At 40.6% G+C, this 22,571-nt stretch overlaps 1 protein-coding gene across 4 annotated transcripts in view; it reads left to right on the plus strand.

Annotated features, from left to right (window-relative positions):
- Positions 1 to 22,571, plus strand: part of NRG1 (neuregulin 1) — a 183,112-nt gene that overhangs the window by 149,271 nt on the left and 11,270 nt on the right. For 3 of the 4 annotated variants that reach the window (XM_040541542.1, XM_040541538.1, XM_040541540.1), the window contains 4 exons: positions 6,280 to 6,338; positions 12,726 to 12,749; positions 18,012 to 18,114; positions 21,651 to 21,777. In XM_040541542.1, coding sequence (XP_040397476.1) covers positions 6,280 to 6,338; positions 12,726 to 12,749; positions 18,012 to 18,114; positions 21,651 to 21,777 — 313 coding nt within the window. The remainder of the gene's footprint in view (positions 1 to 6,279; positions 6,339 to 12,725; positions 12,750 to 18,011; positions 18,115 to 21,650; positions 21,778 to 22,571) is intronic. The other variant, XM_040541541.1, reaches the window with a different exon arrangement.

Consider the following 22,571-nt stretch of genomic DNA (forward strand, 5'->3'; position numbering starts at 1 on the left):
GCACAGCAAGCCTCATTGATGTTTATATGGCATGAAGTAACACAATTTAAGCCTTATGTTAGACATAATGAAACAGGTGCTGTAAAGTAAGTACATTACAAATGGGGAAAAAAACAAACAAATAAAAAAACTGCGTTGGTAACTGCATTGGATAAGTGACCTTTCTACATGACAAAATGTGGTTATTTTTATTGTATGCTGTAGTAACTAAACACTTTCTGACCAGAATGGATTCTCAGCTGGATTTTTTGCTGTGGTGTCAAATGCATAAAAAGCAATGAATGTAAAGGCAATTGGTAGAGGTTACTATTTCATTTGAGGATCTTTGATTTGGGAAGACATATGAGCATGAGTTTAGTTTTAAGTGTTGTGCTTGTGCACTTTTCTCAAGTCCCGGCCTGCACTGTAGCAGGCTGTTGCAATAGTCCTTTATTTTGGAGAACAGCCATTAAGAACTACGGCATCAGAGTGCACCTCCTGCATGGTATCACATCATGCAGTATTTACTTCTGGAGTTAAATCAGTCAGTATTGCTTCTCTCACTTCAGAGGGAACTCCCCATTTAATGCCTTAGGAAACATCTTTGGGATCTAGCAGGACTGAATGGAAAGGAGGAACTTTGGTGAGGATGTTGGGTTTTTTTCATGCAGACGAGAGAGTGCTCAGCAGAAACTGTTGTCTGCTGTAACTACGTAAGTTTTCAGTCTTCTCTGGCTAAAAATCAAATATTGTAAAGAAGGCTGTGATGTGTGAGTGAGCAGAAGGTCTATGATACTTTCATAAGGCAAGAAAGTCATAGACTGTGTGGCACTGTTGTTAAAAAAAAAAATCTACAATGTTCTGCTTTGTGAGTTTTCTTTTTTGTAGATTGATGTTACCTGCACTTTATGAGCTTTGTTTTGCTTTGGTTTTTCACAGATTGCACCATTGCAGAAAGTGATGAATATTTCATTGATTTTCAATTTGTTTTTAGCTAAATTGAATATGGAAAAATTGCTGGCTCTGGTGGGCTGGATGGGAGAGAGAGAAAATTGTGTTAAATTTACGTGATCATTATACACCAGCAGTACAAGATGAGCATTCTGATATGACACTCCTGGGCACGTACCAGGGCCTACCTGCCTACCTCCCTGTTTTAACTTCTTATCCAAAAACTATGCAGAAAAAAAAAAAAAAAAAAAAAAAAAAACAAGAAAAAAAAAAAAAAACAGGGCAGCAGTGTTTGGCATCTACCAGATTTTTTTTAATTAATTTTCTCAGATACATTTCAATGGAATGGAGATTTTTTTTCTCTGTTGTAGACAAGAAATAACTCTTAATTCTGTGTCTGGAGTTGAAAGAAAAAGCAATTCCCAAATTTGGCAGATGTACCTCTCTCTGGGTGGCCCAAGACCTATTTGGAAAAAGCATCAGAGCTGTAAAATCAGAGAGGGTGAATCTCATTTACTGTAAAGCAGTGGAATAGGATTCTTATCCTGTGGACAGTCAGGGACACTGCTACTTCGCAGGCATTTTGCTATGCCCTCTAATACTTGCCAGAAGTGAAACTTTGTGTTATGTAGCAAAACAAGATGCAATATAGCAACATAAGAAATGAAAGTGTGAGTACTTGAAAGTGGGTGTGCTGGGAAACTGAAAAGACAAAATACAGTTCTCGTTTCATTAAAAATACAGATGTCTACATTTAATTCCAGTATTCCAGTGTTAATTAAAATAAGTATCTATCCAGTACACATTGCCTTCATTGTTCTGAGAAAATAAATCTTCCCTCAGAACATGCTTGTGGAAACAGAATGCTTGAAATATGGTACTTGCTCTTCATATTTCTGCCTCAGTAGCAAGTTCACATTTTTCCATATGGTCCATCTGTTGAAAGCAAAAACAAAATTTCTAAAGCATGAGCCATATCGTTCTAAATTTGTTTTATCCCTAACCAAAAAACCATGACTCAGATTCACAACAACCATGGAATTTTCCAAGTGGTATCTCTGGTTTTGTAAAAAAAATAAAAAATAAAATAAAATAAAAAATCTGTTAAAATCTAGACCTGTGTATTCAAAAAAAATCCTGTTGTAAAATACATAGTATAATGATCCAGACTGGATTTGATTTTGTTCTCATGGTTCCTGGTGTGAACTTCAAGAACATTCTTTGCTTTTAAGAGGTAACTTGGTGAAATACTCAAGAAACGTGAAAAGACTTACTAATGCATTGTACAGTTACATCTATGGTTACATGTATGTTTCCTACATTTATTTTAATTATGGTCCCAGGCTGAACAAAACAATCTCAAAACGTGAAACATGAAAAAGGAAACTTTGAGACTACCTAGGTAAATTAATGTGCAAAATCTTCAGACATTTCACAGGAACATGAGTCACATTTGGAAAATGGTACAGACTTCGGAAGCGTGAATGTTACTGGCTGTACTGAAGTTCTTATGTCATTTCTGTCCAGTTGGAAATGTGTCCACCAGTCCACTGAAAACAAAAAATTATATAGCTTCTTCAATAAACGTAAAATCAAGACCAGAGTCCCTAGCATTTCCTTCTTATCTGAAGAAAAATGTATATGAATATAATAACTGTTATGCTTTTATAGTGTTCTTTTGAAGAATTCTACCATGAAGGCCTTGCTGGTCTGACTAATTGATTCCTTACTAGAAGAGATCATCTTTTCTACTGCTTTTGCTCTTACTGAAGAAATAAATTTACTTCCAATTTTCACTGGATGAACATAATTCTCTCCAATGCTCCTGCCTTTCTTAACAGGAAAAGAGTGAATTACATTTTTTTAATGACATAGCCAGTTGCTATCCCCATCTTCATTCAAAGGCTTTGATAGGATAGAAATTGACAGAAAGTTCTTGAAAATGGTGAAAAGAGAAAAATTGTTTCAACAAAGCTAACAAAAGCTCTGAAGTTGCTCATTTAAAAGGTAAAATGGAAATACCAGTTCTGACATAAGCTATGAAACGGCCTACTAAATAAATCTTTAAAAAAAATTACCCTGCAATATATCTGCTTATAGGCAGTGAATGAAAAGTAACTGTGACGTTCTGATCCATTCAGCCTTTCCCTTCCCACCAAAAACCACTGATGAAATGCATTTGAATTACTGAGAAGTGCCTTCTGAGCGCATACAGATACTGAACCTTTTGAATACTGAATGTAGAAGAGAAAAGCAATGATTTTATCCTCTTTTTGATTCTACCCAGTTAATAGCATAACAAGTAATCTCACTAGTCTGTTTTTTAGGCCAAAAGGAAACTATAAGGCTGTAGTCATACAAACATCTATTTGTGTAAGGAATCACTGTTGCCCTGGTTTGCCAGACTCCAGTTTTTGCTCGTGTCCTAATAGAAAACTGCAGGTGTAATGAACTTAAAAAAAAAATACATATGGAAATTTTGAGTAGGACACGTTTCCAAAATGACACCATTACAAGTGTTTGTAAGAGCACTGTCTACAGGAAACAACCTGCCAAAGAACTCCAGAAACCACGTGGCATTTTACACCTGAGCTATGAAATGCCTTTAGCATTCATACAAAATAATAAGAAGAAGGCTCATCTCATCTCTTGTCTCCACTGTCCCACCCTGGACCTGTTCTCAGTGGCAGATGCTGTAGTTCATTTGTTGACAATAGTTCTGGTGTAAGTACAAGCACAAGCACATCTGAACTCTTTTCGGCACCATCTGAATGGGACTGACCCATCTTAGTCTGGAAGCAATTTCAATCTTTTCTACACCAGGGCTTGAGTTCTTTTCAGCACCTCCACAGCTGCACCAACATCTGAAAGCAAGCACAGACTGAACAAGCAAACACCATCGGCCAGTGGCGGGAGCAAAGCCCAAGACTTAATCGCCATGCTTATTAAGGTTGTGAAGGGCTGGGCCTGAAGAACAAGATGGAGAAATCCTTGTGAAATGAAAGGTGGTGCACATGCAAATACCAGCTTTCCAAGGATAGATATTTAATGAGATGCGCAAAATAAAACTGAAATCAAGGGGGTAAAGCATTTTCATTCTTAATCAGTAACATAGATCAAAATCCAGTCTTCTGTCATGCCCAGAAATATCACCTTTTCATGACAAAATTAATCCTTGTTGCATTTTTCTCAACTGAATGTGTCTCTGGAGACTGGGATCTCTCTGCATTGTGTGCTTATCAAAAGATATGATCTTGGCTCTGAAGAACATTGGCTCCCTTCCTTAATAAACAAATATATATCATTACAGGAAATCACTTCCAAAGTATCATCTACAGATACCCAGAGTAAACTGTGCTACACCAAGAGTAAACTCATTATACCAAAGTCATTCCTGCATGGTTTATTTGAACAAGATACTAGTGTTTGTCTGACAATGGTCATCTGCTGATCAGGCCCGATTTCAATTCACAAGGCAATTCTGATGGACAGAAGAGGCAGAGGATTGTTCTGAACAACTTTCATTTGCAAATAAATGGGCTTTTCATCCTGTGAAGAGTAAATAGTGAGGTGGTTTGAAACGGAAGTTAGCACCCAATCATCAGCAGCAGAAGAGAGGGAGATTCTTGCACCATGGCAAAGCTCATGGAAATTGTCAGAAAGACAGACAATGAAAGTGAGATGGATTCAAGAAAGTAGCTAGCAGGTTATTAAAGTCTATGGGTTGAGTAAGAGCACATAGCAGAAGAAGGAAGAAGACTGAAGTCTATATTTTTAATGTGGTGGAGAGTCATTCAGACTTGCATCAGAAGTACAGGAGATCGCATTGCTATGGTAATATTTTGGGGGTAAACTGCTGAGTTCTGCCTCAAAATCAAGAATAAAGATGAAGGAAGAGTTGACAGCCAGCAGCATAAGGGAAGATAAGTAAGACATGGAAGTGGAATTGCTTCACTGTGACCAAGGGGCAACCTGCACAGAAGACCACATGAAATAAAAGGGCAGACAGCTACGGAGCTTCCAATTTTGAGAGCACCTCTGCCCAATTGCCTTACCTGTTGGCTAGACTGACTCGTTTTCCTTTTGTCAGCCATGTTAAAGATACCTCCTGCCTTTGTGTTTCACATTGTCGTCACTTTTTGGATTATATTTTTTTTTTGGCTTTTCTGTGATTGCTGTTTTAACTATCTCCCATTTAAGGAAACTACTCAAAAACATGACTTGTCATTACAGAAATAGGGAAATGATAGTATTTTCATAGATTCTGTATGACTGCAACAGTATAAATCGCAGTTATACAGCACATTGCAAATTTTAAAAACTCAATCTGATCCCTTCATGACGTGGAATAAGCAATGAGTTGATACACATTTTTGCTAGGTCTTCTTTTTCAAAACAGGCAAACAAAAAGACTTCCTATTTTTTTCTCTGGTGGATTTTTGCAGTAAATTTTGTGAAGTGCTATCTTCCAGAAAGATTACACTTTCTTGCCCCTTTTCTGGTCATTTTTCACTAACACCTAACCAGGAGGTCATTTAATGCACTACCATCTCCATAGGCCAGCAGATATCAGTCTGTTAGTGCAGTGGTTTTGGTGTACTATTGCTTATCACGTTTTTGCCCTTTAGGTGCCAACCTGGATTCACTGGAGCAAGATGTACTGAAACTCTGCCCATGAAAATCCAAAACCAAGAAAGTATGTTAAAATAATCTGAACTTTGCTTTCTTCCCCAACTACAGCAACAAAATCAATAGTACTTGGTGTTTTCACAGTTCAGCTGGAACCGGCCTCTTTACACACTAATTTAAGACCTGATTTTCAAAAGTAAAATCTGTACACCATGGCATTATTGACCTCCAAAATGTTTCTCATTTGTGTGATTTTTGATCTTTCCATCCGTTTGCAGATGCATTTATTGCACCCACTGGCAGCTCTCTTGTTTGGGAGACTGCTGTAAAGTGCTACTCTAAAAGAACAAACTCACGGAGATGAGTGATGTACAGATCTTGTGTCCTCGCTGCCTTGTGGAAAGTGCATCCTAAAAGCAATTTGTGAATTTGAAGTGGTGATTTTCTCTCTTACATATCGAAACACACTTTGATCTGGATTGGTTTGGTTTTGGCTGGTTTTTCTGGGGGGAATTTCATGTTCATTTCCATAGAGCAAATGAGTTGCTCTCAATATCTTGAGGTGTTTTGACACACTAAACCGAGATTCGGTTTCTGAAAGTGAACTCACCAAGTCATATCAGTTCACACTGAAGGAGCTTCTTTCTTAGCATATATTCACCTCTTCTCTTTTCTCTGTTTTTTCTCTACCATTTTTTTTTTGTTTGTTTTTCCTCTCAGGTGCCCAAATGAATTTACTGGTGATCGCTGCCAAAACTACGTAATGGCCAGCTTCTACAGTACGTCCACTACCTTTCTGTCTGTGCCGCAGTAGAAGCATGCTCAGTCGGTGCTGCTTTCTTGTCGCTGCATCTTTCCTCCAATTTTTTTTTTTAATCTTTAACTAGATTTGTTGCCTAAGGCCTAATATTGATCGTCTCTGCTTGTTGCATGAAAATGATAACAAAAAGCAATTGCAGTACTCTCCTGGATTGTTTGGCATTGAGGTTATGGGGAAATGCAAGACTTAGGAACGCTGTGAAATTAACACTGAATGGTGTGGTACGGACTTCCCACTGACATCAAGCACTAAAAGTGCAAAAATGGCATTTTGAAAGTCTCACATTTTATTTTCCACAAAAAAAAGAAAAAAAAGTCTTTAAATACAGGGCAGTACTCCCTCAGTAAAGGGATGCATAAATGAACTGTTTATCTATGAGTTTTGTTTTTGGAACAAGTTAAAGGTAATTGACGTGCTTACATTGTTTCTAATGAGCACATTCTAAACAGGATCAAAGTGTTCTTTCTTCTCATTGTCCAAGTTTCAGAGCAAAGAGAGCACAGAAAGAAAAAGAAAAGGAGGGAAAATGGAATCAACAATGGGGCTTGAAGTATTTATTTGTGGGTAACAGGTGCAAGAGATCAAGTATTTCAAAGCCAGATTAATAGCCCAAAGAAATGTAGCACGCATATGCGCACACAAAGCAATCTATGTCAGACCACTGGGAGAATCAGCACTGCAGTCAGATCATCTTAGAAGCTTTCCCATGGAGGGACGGGTTAATTATTATTAATTGTCAGTGCAAAAACAGAAAGCGCACTGAATATTTATTGTCTCATTGGCTATAACAAAGTCAAAGGTAACATCGAAGAAAATTGCTTAGATCTTACATTTTATTTCATGACTATTATTCATAATTAATTGTCACTGGCATCAGAATGTACTATGATCTAAGATCAGTATTATAGGAACTATTTTTCTGATGGATTGCTTGCCAGCATGGAAGTATTTCAGAGTCTATAGGCTAGCTTAATTTCCATTAGTACATAGGACAAAAAGCTGTTAGCATATGCTGGACATTTTGGAGCCTGAAGAGATGCATAGGCTTTCCTATAGTGATGGTTGAAAAATGCCCATACATAATTCATACTGCTCATCATAGACGCTACCCATGTAAATCCCAAGGGTGCTGACTGGAGACCAGACCTTCCAGCATTCAAGTCTGTGTTTTATCCTCCTGTTTTAAAAGCTTTATTGGTGTGAGTTATTTTTAAAACATCTCTGGTAATGATGAATTTGAATTTTTTTATGCTATTACAGTGTTTTAAGTTTACCACATGTTAGATTTAAATGGCCTTTTCTCTGTATTGTGATGAAAAGTACAGTTATGTTTTTCTTGTCTTAGAAAAAACATTTTAAAAGGAGGTACTATAAAAATAAAATATCCATTGATTGCTACTGAACTTATGCTGAAAAGTATGGTAGAATTATATGTGAATCATAAATTAATTTTCCTACCCGGAAAACACAGAGAGAGAGAGAGAGAGGTGGGTTTTCCCTCCTCGTTAGTTTTTTAGTTTCCTAACTCTGGTTGGGATTTTTAAAGGCATCTTTAGGTAGCAGACACCAAGCTGAGATTTCCTGAAGTTGCCTCCATGACAAAGGCATAGATGCCCTTGCCTCGCAGCAGGTGTTGTGCTCAGCTATAAGCACTTGCGCCAGACCAGTACACCTCTCTTTGAAATGCACTGGCAGAAGAACACACAGCTACATACTCTTGAGAACCCCAGGCAATGGCAGTCGGACCCCAGGACTTCAGCCTACTGTGCATCTGAATTATAACATCAGGTTTCTTAAGTTGCTACAGATATTAAAACAACACTGTTGGAAAGAGTCCAGTGAGGGTACATTTATATTTAACCAGAAAAATCAATGAAGAAGCATTTGTATGACTTCTTATTATTACACCCAACACAGTCAAAAGGATACATTTAAAGGGGGGAGGGGAGATAATAATGGGAGTTTTCTTCAGGCAAATGTTGTATTTGGGGCTGAAAGGCAAGCTCGTATTTTGCACCAAGTGTTGCAGGTAATTAATTTAATTTAGCTCTGTTGATGAAGCTTTTGCAAACTACAGAGCAAATCGCAGTGTTAAAGAACATAAGTGCCATAGGAAACAAAAGTGTAAATGTGAACTATACAGTGATATCTAATTGTAACTGATTTTAGAAGGGTCTTTTTTCGTTTGAAAAGAAAGGTTCAGTGGGCTTCTGTGCCAAGTGTGCCTAATGTGTGATGAGCTATCTTCAGGCTTCATTGCTGAGAAAAAGCTAGCTTCATAAATCTGCCCTGGAGTCCTGAAGAGTCCTGAAGTTATAAGTTTTGCTGAGGGCCTTTTGCAAGGTCAGAGTGAGGCCAATGGTCAGCATTTTGCAAATCCCCCACCCCAACAGGGCGCAAGGCTAACTGGTTTATATTGGCAGTGATTCGATTAGCCCTGGAGTATACAGTTATCATGATGCTCTAAAAACAGGTTGAAAAAGAACACAGGAAATCAGATGAACCTCCATTTTAAGAAAACTTCCTTCAAAGAAATGTCTTTCCTTTTTGCCAGTGGAAATTTCAGCATAGCTTAGGTGATGAAGCCTATTGGAAGGTACATATTTACATTGACTGTCCATTGGCTTCCAGCTTTGCAAACACACAAAACAACCTGTTGTGGCCAAGAGGTGATGGCTGTTGGAGTCCCCACCACCACAGTCACCTTCAGCACTACATCTATACAATTTATCCCCTGGTGCTTCCCACTGCTGCAGAACAAATGAAAATTAAGAACAAACAGTGCTAGTTTGCACATCCTGTACACCTGTCTGGTAGACCCTATAGCATCTTTTCCCTGAGCACAGCTATCACACCTGCTACCCGGTGTTTTCCCAATATCCTTAATCTAACCAGTTTTTCCAAAGAGGAAGGGCAGATGTGAGAGACAGAGAGTAGGCAATATGTACAAGCAGGTTAGGGTTGTTAGCCAGGAGTTCATGCTGCACCCAGAGGTGTCAGGAGATACCAAAGCACCATCTGGCTTTTTGCTGCAGAGGCTTTGAGGCTCGTGGGTCCACTCTTGTTCCGTAAGATATCAGAAGGTGGTCCATAAAAATGTACATCTGTTCCATGCAGATATACCTGCTCTATTTCAGCGTTCACACATTCACTCCTTTGAAGACAGGAAAGCAAAGTAAATGGAGGAAAATAGAAGTAAGGAATTAACATTAAAAGTGGAGGATAATTTTTATGTAGCTATGCATGAGAGCTCTTATATCAACACTGTGCAGAACGATCCTTGGACTAAGAAACTCTGGAGGAGCCTTGGATTGATGAAAGGTTGAAGACACTTCTCTAGAGCATAATCACAGGTAAACTCTTTGTCCTTCCAAACATCCCAGATGGGCCAAGGACCCCATCCAAAGGTCTCAGTGACTCACTTACTTCATTGGCTAATAGTTTTATACATGCATGGCGAATATAGAACAACTTGGGCATACTGTGAGCAACCTCAGGCATGAATCAGATTTGATCTCTGCACTCCAGAAGGCAAGCATTTCAGTGTGGGACACCAGTTTAACTTGTGTCCATTTCAGATCTGCCATCTTTAGTGAGCAAGAGGGACAATTTCAAGAGGGAAAATTCTGTTTAGATAGCCTTTTCCTCATACTTTCAAAATGTACTTGGCTAAGAAATTACAGGAGGAATCAGGCAAGAGTTCAATAAAGCTATGATATTCTAGAGGGATGACCACAACTCTGCTGTTATACCTTAACAGCCTCAATTTTTCAGTGTTTCCACATAAAATGCTGATCTTTGTAAGTACATTTTCCAGCCATTCTGCTAGTTCATTATTTCTCAGTTTCTCTATATTTCTCAAATGGTCACATCTCTGCAAGGGTATGAGGTAATCTTACCTGAAATTTTCATTTTCAGCACCCTAAATTGTGCTTTTAATGTGCTGAGACCAAGACTCCTGAATGACACAAAAAGATTTGAAAAATGTTGTTGTCTATCTTCTGCCCAAGGTTAAGGAAGACTGTTTTTTCACTATAAACTCTCAGTTAATAATTATGAAATGCTAGATTTGCTATGATATAGTAGTATAATTAAGAAAGGACATTTTCTGAAGTCTGATAGTCAATCTAGTTGTAGGATTATATTTTTGCAGGAGCCATAGGACTTTACATCGCATGTTCACAATTGCTTTTGTAGCCTAAGAACCACTGAAATGAACCAAGACCTAAGATCCAGAGTGGATCCTAAGCCACAGGAAGAAAGAACATCCTACTCAAGCACAGTTGGCCAACTAGGGGTTCTAGTGTGTGCAAGTTTGGGGGATTTTAGGTTTTTTTCAATTCAAGTTAACTAAGAGGATTTTCCAGAAAGTCCCATGACCCAGAGAACACATTTAATAAGACAACTAAATAATGGCCTAAGAGACACTACAGCTTGATGCTTCCAAAGTGGAATTGGTCTCCCTGGAGCTCTCTGCTGCTGCATGAAGTTCATTCAAGTGGGTCGTTCCCTCTGTCAGGTGTACGGTTTCCACACAGACCTCTACTGTGTCCCTCACTGGGCAGTACTGTGTCCCCATGCTCCCACTCACCTAGCTCTATAGGATGGTCACCCCAAAATCTTGAGTGCCTAGCAGCTGTGTCACACTTCTCATGAATGTAGCATATAACTCTAGAGAACCTGTTCCAGCATTTGCAGGCATCATATTCTTATTCTGTAGATGCTAGATCCCAGTATTTCCAATGAGTTGTAGCTGTAAGTCACTTCGGGGGAAAAAAATACATCCCAAGCATTATATCTTCCAGTTATGCTCTGCCAAAAAAAAAAAAAAAAAAGTCTTTTAATAGAATGAAAACTGAGTTGTTAAAAATAATTAATTGCATTCCTCTTTAGAGCACCTGGACAAATACTAAATAAAAAAATACACACTGTAATCACATCTAATAAATATGCAACAATATTGGGTTAAATAGGAAAAGATCAAAAGTGATGATCTGTTTATAAAATGAAAAGTGCTGGGATATTCTGCTTTCTTTTAATCATGTCTAGGCAATGTAGCTAGGAATAACAAAGATAAATACGAGCTATATGCTAGCTAGGTTTGAATAAGTGGTGCATGTTTCTTCAGCATGTTTTCTTGTTAGGGCTCTCAGCCAGAGTATATTCCCATTTTAAGTACCAATTTCCCATTGGATTATTTGCAATAGAAACTGCATGATATGAATGACTTCCCCTAAAATTAAATTACATCCAGGCTAGGAGCTTTACCTGTAAGCAAGCATAAATCCAGCAATATATATGCATGGGCATGTCATTCATTTTATCAAAGACTTAACCAAGCTTTCTATGCAACTAATGTATATCATTAGCAGTGTTCATGTAGGCATGTAAAACTGTCTCTTTAGGAAGAGATCTGGGTGGATTCCAACTTACTTAACCCTTAAATGTTACTGATTGGCAGGAGAGAATTGGCATTCCCAATGCGTACAAGCTACATAAAAATCCATTTGGTCAGAAAATTAGGGTTGGATTTAAATTATGCATCATGCAAGGACAAAGAAAGTGAGAGCTGCCATGGTTATGGATTTGACCCTGTGGGAAGGATCTCCAATGGTACCAGCTGGAGGGAGAATCTCTGTTCTGCCTCTCCCCTAATGCTGGGGCCTGGGGGTGCTAATTTTGGCAGGTGAGCTGATGGAAATGGCATCAGCCCCTGTCCCCCACTGGGCATGCAGCCAGCCAGAGGGTGATTCTGGTGAAGGCAAGGGAAAGGGACTGGCTCCTTATCTTCTGGAAAGGAGAGCCCTGCTGAAGTCAGTTCCCAAAGCTGAGATGGGCTCCCACTGCTCAGAACATGGTCCTAGCCACCGTCAGGTAGCAGCTGACAAGAGCAAGGAGCCACACAACAGGGACAGGAGCAGGGCCAGAGGGGAGGGCAGTGCACAGCCCCTCTGCTGGAGGACACCACTCCTTGTAAGCCACCCTGTGCCCTCATGGTCTGAAAACGGCTGACTATTTCACGTGGCATCCTTGAGCCATAGCCCCCTTCATCTCAGTAAGGTGTTTAAGGGTTAATGGTTGCTGCTGTGTTCACTGCACTGTGGCTGTTCAGATACCCCGTACATATTTTGGTGTGTAACCCTTACAGAAGCTCTGGTCATGTAGCCCACAGAGGTGCTCTCAAGCACTGCTCATTTAACTACACGCACCTTTGCCTGTTTCATGTGCAGACACAGAATAGCCATAATACTCATATGTGATTTGTTTTTTGAGTACAGTGTATTGCTCTTTTCTGAAACTTTTTCCTTTTTCTTTCTTTTTTTTTGTCAACTTTCTGCATTGGCAGAGCATCTTGGGATTGAATTTATGGGTATGGACCAATCATTCCTTTTAGCCTGCAGATTTTAGAGCCTGAGAGATAACCCCCTTCCCCCTCCCCCTTTTTTTTTTCTCCACCTCCCCTTTTCAATTCCTAACCAATTTCTTTATGCTTTAGAAGGGATCATACAGCTATAACAACAACCTGTCAAAATATTAGCAGCAATCGGCTCACTAAAATGGTGATACTGGTAGGATATTCCAGATCTAAGGAGGTCTAGGAATCACTGAAGTAATCATAACATAGTGTACATTTATTTTTTTCTGATGTGTAATTTTGACTAGTTTTGACATTTGCTTTTGCTAAGTTCTTCTAGGGTAGCCAAATTTTGGAAATGCTGAAAGCATTAAGCAAAGTGACTAACTAGTCTATAAAAAAGGATATGCTGTTATAGCCACTTAAAATTCTGCAAATTTACAGCTTTGAGCTCTGGTTTCCAAGTACAGTTTTATCTCTAAACCCACAACTAGGTATGTAAATAGGATGCATATACACAGTTGTAAATGATATGCATGTATACATTTTCTAGGTCTGTAAATTAGCACTGAAATGAAAGTTATTTAGGAACATAAATACATGTTGACAGGAAGACTCTAGGTCCTTGAGTCAGCAAATGTGTTCAGTACTTATAATAACAAACTCAATAATTGCACCTGTCCAAGAACATTGGCAGTGGATAGTTTTTTTATGCTACAGCTTAAGATAATAGAAACAGATCTTCAAGTCCTCTTCATGAAGAGACTACTTACCCAACTAATGTTTAGTAATCTTTTAATAACGTACCTCTTTAATAGGCTAACTTCAAATTCAAGTCATTCTTATTCTGGCAACTGATTTTTATTCTAGCAACTGATGTTTTTCATACAGTTTTAGTTCATGTTCTTATTAAAAATGCGCACAAAAAATGTCATTAGCTTAAGCTGTGAACTGTGGATAATCCATTACAAATCTAAATTTAGAAAATCTATCACAACCCAGTTTATTGTTATTAGTATCACAAGATAATATTAATTCTCAGTCATAAAAACTAGGTTTTATTAGAAGATATATGGCTACATTAACATATGAGAAATTATATTAAAATCCTTAGAAAAAACTGACTTGCAAATTTTGCTTTCTATCTAAGATAACACCAGTGGAACCACCTCTTGGAACCACATTATTTCAAAAAGTGACAGAGACCTTTAAGAAGGAAAGCTTTAAAATAGAGCAAATTTAAGACCACGTTTATTATCAATTACATATAAATTAGGGTGATGTGAAATTAATTGCATAATGTGCATGTTTGAAGAGCTGCATATAGAGGGATTTAATATCTTAGAGTCGTAGAACCACAGAATCATAGAATATTCCAAGTTGGAAGGGACTGACAAGGATAAGTGAGTCCAAATGTTGTTTAGATTTTCCTAACATTATGTAGGGAAATATATTTATTTACAGAATTTTTATACTTAATTGACCAAAAGCAATTCTAAATTCTCACTGCACATACATTCCTCTGTGGGCTTTTTCCCAAGGCAGCTGTTAGTTTCTCTGAGCTAGTGTGATGAGCACTTCCAAGGCAGCCTGTATTTCTGTGCTGGGCATCATCAACCAGCTCTGCGTGCACTGCACCAGCCAGCGTGCCCACTCCATGGGGTTTCAGGGCCATGCAGCCTCCTAAGGCATCTCTGATATTCCCCAGGAAGGAGTTTGGGAGTGAGATTCCCTATAGGAGAGGCACTGGTGTGCCACATCCTCCCTACATAGCTGTCTCCAAAGTCCCTGCCACTGCAGAGCCACAGCTGGCACCCCTGTCCCCCATCCCCTACCACCCATCAGCCTGAAGTGTGGTGAATTTTTGGTGGGAGCTTGCTGGTTCCTGGGTCAAAACCCCATCCTCTACTCCAGACCCACTGCTCAGGCCACTAGGCTGGGGGTGCCACTGCTCCAGACCCCTCTGTGCCCCCAGGGAAACCTGAGCCCTGCCAGGCACTCTGGAGCTGTTGACTCTCCTGGGGAGCCACTTCTCCCCAGAGTTTAGGGAGGGCATCAAGTTAGGCTGGATGGTCCTCATTCTGAAAGGTGTGGGAGGGGATTTGGTTAATGAAACCATGCCCTGGTGTGTATCTTTCCATGCCCCTAAGGACCTACAAACCCACGGATGTGCCAGTGTGAGAAGCATCGCTCACAGCTTTACCCACAGCCGGGTTCTGTTGCTGCGCCCTCATTGCATGCAAGCCCAGGAGAGTCCCACATGTGTGTAGCAAGCTTCAACCCTCTGACAGCACTAGCAAGGCAATCACCACTTTGCTGCCAGGCTCATCTGCAACAACACCAGCCTACAATAACCCTCCTGAGTCAGTGCAGTTTTTGCAGTTTTTCCTCAGTATAAACGACCAAGCACAGTTTCCACTGTTACTTAGTCCTCCTCCTCCTCCTTTCCCTTCCCACCCAAGGAAAATGGGTTGATACATATTTATTCATTTTGCTTTCACAAGCTAACAGCTGACAGCATGATCAAAAAAAAAAAAAAAAAAAAAAAAGTAGATTCAAAGCATTTCAAATTTGCCCCTAAATTGCTTAGCACAATTCTCCTGTTTCCTGTGACATTCGTAATACACCATTTTCATGGCTAACTAATAAACGCTTTTAGAAGGGGCATAAATGGGAAGGGGATCAAGTGCCACTAACTAGCCTAGGCAAGGAGTTATGCTGTATGAGAAATCCCTTCAGACTCTGCTTCAGCCTTGTTCTTTTTGTCCCCAAGCATTTCTTCACTATGTTTTTTCCAGTATCAAGCATGCTGTGCCAGGCCTGCAGTTGATTTCTCAACCCTTTAACCTCATTTTTCCCTGTTTTTCACCTTCCTCTTTTTCTCTTTGTCCTGGTTTGGTTTGGAGTTTCATCCTTTCCTTCCTTCCCTTTTTTGACTTCCTGTTCTTGGAGGTTTGTTTTGTTTTGTTTTCTTTAATACGTTTTTGCAGCATCCTAGTTTTACCAAACTCACTTCTTCTCCCCTCCCCCTTGTAAATAATCAGTGCTATTAATTTTGTCTGAGAGTGCTCATGACCTGTTTGCTGGTGTTTTTGTTTACAGTGGGTTTGGCTTGTAGGAAGAATTATTTCCATGATAAGGTGGATTGTATCAGAGAAATTAAGATTTCTTCTTGCTTGGTGATTTGTAGCATGTAAGATTTGACATCTGTCCTGAATCTTGGGCAGTGAGTAGCTGCGTTGAGGCTGGAAAACCTCAAAATGCTAATGCCCTACTGATATTTTGCAAATCTCAGCACTGGATATTGGGTCGTGTCTGCACTGGCACCCAGCCATCTATCAACAGTTGGCCAAAACATTTATTAAATTAATTAACAGTTATTTCAGATAAGTGAATTACAGTGATTGAAACCACATTTCTGAAGCAATAGCTTCAGCAATCCCACCACCTAGGACAGAGAGCAACCACCTTTATTTCCCCAATACCCATCACTCCCCACAAATTCCAGGGTTTTAATCCCATGCTGATCCTTCTCAGAGTCTCAGTCCTTTTTGCTTCCCTTCTTTCCTGGGGAACAAAGTAGGTGTGGATTCGGACGATCACATTTTGTCTCCCACAAGCTGGGAAGACTTATCATGGAGACAAATTTAAGTGAGGTCCTGCAAGCTGGCACAAATTGCAGTCTCAGGCACACCTCTGTGCACCTTGGTGCCCACAGCAATTTTAAAACTGAACTAAGTAAGCCCAGGAAACACTTGAGAGAAATAAATGCTCCCTCCTTAGTGGGGAGGGTTTCCTCCTTAACTGACAGAAGTACCTTTTGTGCTGGTACTTTTTTCATTACTGAGGTGAGAGGATGTATTCCATTCTGATTTCTCCCCTGGCCTCCTCAAAGCTCCTTTCAGTCCAGCATTTTAGAGACCCTGAGCTTGGACAGAGACTTATGACACATGTGAGGGACCACAACAAGGAGGTGATTCTCTATATCGCCTCGTGAATTGCCCCACAGGCCTTTTATGTTTTTGTAAGACCCTCTTGTCAGTAATAATGCTGACATTTATTCCTGAGGCACTGCGGACCTGTGCAGCTTTTATTCATTGACTTACTTTTAATCACCTGTTGGTATTCCAACTGCACTCGATACTGCAGACTGACCTAATGCCACCCTCTGGTCCAGATCCCCCAGAGCAAGCTTTCGGGACTGTCTGCTAAATGAAAAACAAAACTTGAGAAAAAAACAAGACAGAGACCCATTTTTGTCCTAAAAACAGGAATGCAAATCCACATTCATAAAAGCTACCTCTTCTGTCAACACAGAATGTGTGTCTCCATTTCAGCACTCCTTACGTAACGTTTCCCAAGTACAACACACACTGATGCTCTCTGCCAAGAGTGATTGAGGCTGGAATGCAAGGGTAGCTCCAATCCAAACATTACTGGTGCTACTAACATCTTTATAATAGTAAAATATCTCTCATGAATGAGATCAGCAGCAAGTTCTCATCACAGAGCAAGTTGCCACTCTAGATAGAGCAGAGTTCCTTAGCTAGACATAAAAAGATGCAAGTGAAAACCAAGAATTTCTCTGATACAACGCACTACTAGTTACTGATATTGCTGTGTTTTTTGAGGTGCACTGGAGAAACAGTCTGAACTTTACGACCAGAGCTCAAAATCTGTGTTCATTTCCATTGGTAATATGTTTACAAGCCAAGCTCATGTTTCAAATGTAGAAGGGTATTTTGAAATCTTTCCTGCAAAGACAACTGAGATACAAGTTGGCATGGGGGCAGAGGGACATTGGATATGAAAACAGTCAAAAAAAAAAAAAAAAGATAATAAAATCAAGAAAATACATTTATCTAAAAGATTTATAAAGTTGGCTTTCATTCCAGCTGTCTTTGCAGAGAAAAACTTCCAAAGCATTTGCAAATTTATGTTATTACCTTAGTGTGTTGCACTTTTATTTCCAGCAAATGCTGAGTGTTTGTCAATTGTGAAGTTTTTTTCTTGGAATTTGCTGACTTAAACAAAAAGAGATTACTTTTGACTGTAATTGTACGGATGATCACTCGTCCTCGGTACTCTGTTTAGAGCTTATGGTGTAGTCCTGTTCTCCTTGCAGTCAATAATGATTTTGCCTGAAGTGTGGTGGCTGTGTTTCGGTGTGGCTGTGTGAATCTGTGCAGTGGTATGTAGCATGCCAGCTGTGGACTGTGTGCACCTTGCCTAGCTATCCTCCATGTTGTGACCTTCTCTGTTTTTGTCCCTTTCTAGAAGCTGAGGAACTGTACCAGAAACGGGTGCTGACCATAACTGGCATTTGCATTGCTCTTCTAGTAGTTGGCATCATGTGTGTGGTGGCCTACTGCAAAACCAAGTAAACTTTTCTCTTCTATTTTATATCTGTGATTGTCTGTCAGGGCCTTCTCAGTTGACTGTAGCTTCTACTTCTCTGAGCATTTGGTTGTTAACGGGGTTTCTCCAGAGCTGAACTGAAGAGACAACCCTGTGGTCAAGTTACTATGGTCAAGCAAGGCGGGTGCAGGTCTCCATGTCAATAAGTGCAAAAATAAGACGGGTATCTGAGAGGTTTCTCACCATTCATATGTAACTCAAGCAAATTTTACCGACTTGCAATTCATTTATCACACATTTATGATTTTCCTAGCTGGATGGGAACAAACCCCATCAGTGGAATCATGTTGCTACCCAGCAGTAAATTTTAAGGATCAGCTTAGTTTGTTTTTACTTGAGAACAAGATTAACAGTGTTAAAAGTTAGTAAACGTCAAAGGCCAAAGAACTGAATGTGAAAGTACTCCCAATGCAAAAGTAGGCACTTTAATGCATTCTCTGAGCCTTTGTAAATTACTGGGGGTGACTCTCAAACATGCATGAGGCATTCTGGGCCATAAATTATATTGAACATCAGCAGGATTTGTGCTGCCGAAACTTCTGGCTGCTCTTATAAATCTCCCCACCAAAACACAGAAAACCCTTATCATAAATCTTCTACATTTGTATAAACCTGTAGATTTACTGTTGCAGGGCCTGATCAGCAGTTCGGTTGTTGGTTTTCCTTGCAAGCTCCACCAATAATGGATGTGTTAAAAGCAGGGAGGGGGTCATTTGCCCCCTCAGTGACAGTCCAGCCACACACACTCACATGGCTCCTACCCACAACCTTTGTGCCAATGGTCAGCTGGGAGCTGGGAACCACTGAACACTAATAAAGAGTCAGATCAACTATTCTTTTTAGAAATGACAACGGTCAAACTAGGGCAGATAAACAACATCTGTCCTGATCCAAATATCATTGAAATCAGCTAAGGCTTCCTCATGAATTTAAATAAACATTTAGTCAGGGTTTTTAAGTACAGTTTTCTGTATAAAATGTCCTCAAAATACACCAGGAGTATGGATGCTTTGCCACAGTTCGTCCCAGATATCAGCAATCATTGCTAGCCAAAAGTGAATTGTTTTCAAATACAGCTGGCAAGAGTGAAAGTGAGCTGCCAGTTCGTGGCCCTCCAAATGCAGCAGTGATGCCAGACTGCTATCTATGAGATGTTCCCCGCATGCTTTATCCTCCTGGTAGGAGAAAACCCAGAAACCCAGCAAAATCCTGGAACAGTATTAGGAGAACATATCAAATAAAATGAAATGGCTTAGATCTTGTAGGTCTCCTTGCAAGAGATGCTGCTGATCAAATGCTAAGGCAACATCTTTTGACACTGAGTCTTGTTTCAGAAGTGCTTTATTTGCCAGTCATTTACGTTACGGAAAAGGCTCCTCAGAATTAGTGAAGCACACATTACAATTCCCATTATTCTTTCTCCTCAGTACTCATTCCTAGAGTAACTTCTTTTTTTAAGTCAGTGTCCTTTAACTGGAGTAAAAATGACACATGTGGAAGCATGCAAAATGCAAATATACTGATCACTAAATGTGGGAAGTAATATGGATTCATAGGGACAGATTCCCAGGCAGCAAATGACAGGATATCAGCCCCATAGATGATGAATCCAAACTTTCTAGAACCCACTTTCTCTAACAAGTAAAGGGGCTTGGGTCATCCTCAGTTCCCACCAACACAGCTCCAATATAATGGACCTTGAAAGGTGCTGTGAAATCAAGTTAAACATTTTTGTGTGCTTCTTCTCAGCCCACACTGGCTTTTGGGTAGCTGCCCAGATATCTCCCTGCCCTACTCTCCATCCAGTTAACTATCTGCGTTTTCTAACATGATGTCTGAGTAGCTGTGACTTAGATATCTCCAAAGCACAAAGCCCAAGTGGACCACTGATCATGTCCTGCTGAGAAAGGAGCATTTCCAAGACAGTTGCGTCTGCTTGCACCATTTATATGGAGTGACATAAATTAGGTGTCTTCCACTGTCCAGGCCCATATATGCACACAAAATACTTAAAACGCAGTATGTCAAGTCATGTCTTCTTTTTCTTTAAGCTTCCCTGGCTATCAAGCTTCAACATATTGTTTTCCATCCCCTCTCCTTTTTGGAAAGCTTGAAATTGTCCCCTTGAGTTCAAAACATGATTGAAAACGGTTATGTCGTACAGCATCCTATCCTGCCAAAAATATCTACACTTCTGCATACAGCTTAGGGAGTTGTGTGTGTTTCAGCTCTTGCCACAGCCAAGGTCATATGCACGCTGCAGTGTGATGGAGCCTGCATCCTCCCTTCACTTCCCTGGATTCTGTGGCAGGAAGGTGGAAGTTCTCCAATATAATCAGGCAAAACTGGGGAATATTGATAAATTAAGCCTGAAATTGAATAGCACGCTCCCTGCTTATTTATTTTGGTGTTCCATTTAGTGCATTCTGCATGGCCTTTGCAGCACCCAGTCGTAGTATGCTCCAGATTTTGTCATTGACAGCTGATAATGCTCTCCTGAAAAGTTCTCTTGAGGAGAACTGGAACAGTTAGCAAATGGGGAAGGATCAGCTGATGATGGGGCACAATATAAGTGTCTGAGTCAGCTAGAGACCGTGACATTAGTACAGAAGATGGAGGGTTCTTCTGAATGCATTAACTGGCATCCATCTGCTAATCACTGGGTTCCAGTTTATCTGATGTTGCTGTAATGAAACCCTCCAGAGCTGCCAGGATGGCTGCAGTCTCAGTGATACCTCACATAGCCTCTCTCGTTGTATTATTTCTGGGGCTTCCTCTGCACCATTAACTTCTTTAACAAGTTTATGTTTGTAGCACACCGTTGGGTTAAGTGGGGTAAATCCCACAAAAAGTGTGTAGCTGCAGGATCACAAAAAGTCCCAATCCTAGCAATGCTGTTAAATTTTGCCCCTGGTAGGCACCTTGGCCTGCCTGTGAAACAAAGGCCACACCAGAGAGGAAGCAGAAAGGAGGCTGTTAGGTATGCACGCACCACCCCTGCAAACAGCTGCATGCAGGCCCCAAGGTCTAGGCCACCCTGTGCAGTGTGGCAGCTCCCTGTGGAGAGCAGAGAAATGAGACCTGGAAGACTTCTGGAAACCTGACTATGGCCATGGGGAGGGTAGCAAAGGTGTCGGTGTTAAAATCTCTCCTCCTTCCCTTCAGAGTGCAGCAAAGAGCTTCTCCTGAAACAGAGCACAGCTTGGAAGTGGCCTCCTTCTCCCTCGCACATTTTCCCATCCCCTTGTGGCCTGCTGACTCCTGGAAGGGTGCCCACACATCTCTCCCCTCTGCAGGTCCCCACAGCTCCAGCTGCAATGAGACCTGCAGTCTTAGGGGTGACTCTGAGATCTTGCAGCAGTGGGGAAAGTGCTGGCAATAAAGAAACTTTACATTATCATCATCATCATCATCATCATCATCATCATCATCATCATGCTGAAAGGTGCAGCTGCTTTCCTTTTGTCTATTAAAGCCGTTTCCGTGTTTCACATACAGGAAGCAGAGGAAAAAGTTGCATGACCGCCTTCGGCAGAGCCTCCGCTCGGAGAGGAACAACGTGATGAACATGGCCAATGGGCCGCACCACCCCAACCCACCACCAGACAATGTCCAGCTGGTGAACGTAAGTCCTACTGCCCACCTTTCAACCTAGTTTGCCAGTGCCATGGCAGAGCTTGCTCTGACACTGTGAGACTTCTCCCTGCCACAGGCTGGTGGCTGAATTCCCTTGGCTCTCTCCACCCAGAAACAATTTGGGACTCTAATAAATACGCAGTAGGATGAGATATGTTTCCACAGATGGCCATTTCATTGGTGCATGCCATAGTGCTGCAGCTGTGTCTGCAGGCCTGGGACACCAGAAGCAACAGCAATGCCTCAAAACAAACAAACAAACAAACAGAAAACAACAACAAAACAACAAATAAAATGGTACCAGCACTGCAGTTGGGCTGAGCGTGTCCACAGGGATCGGTTTCTACAAACACAATTTCTTGCTCTTCTTACTGCCCCTTGTGGTTGGTGAGTAGGGCCAGCCATTGTAGATCAGGAGTGAAACGTCATGAGCACACACCTCCGGCTCCCTGTGCACGTCCAGGGAGCAATGACAGCTGTGACCCTCAGTTCAGTAGTCCTCAAAACCAAGTTTCTTCTTTCAAATATAACAGCAATGCAGAGCTTTTCACGTAAGACAGTGAAAAGAGATAGACACCATCAACCAAAACACTGCTGCAGCAGCTTCAGAGGAGAAGTTGGTGAGGAGTTAAGAAAAGAAAAAAAAGAAAAAGAAAAAAAAAAAGAAAGAAGCTTTGGGATAAAAGTCTAGCTGAAGACTTCACCTGATAGTAGCAATGACTGGGCATTGCCAAGTCATGGCTGGCCAAGTATACCCTGGCCCTTCGTCAAAGAACAATGAGC

This window comes from Cygnus olor, chromosome Z, assembly GCF_009769625.2.
Source record: "Cygnus olor isolate bCygOlo1 chromosome Z, bCygOlo1.pri.v2, whole genome shotgun sequence".
Classification (NCBI taxonomy): Eukaryota; Metazoa; Chordata; class Aves; order Anseriformes; family Anatidae; genus Cygnus; species Cygnus olor.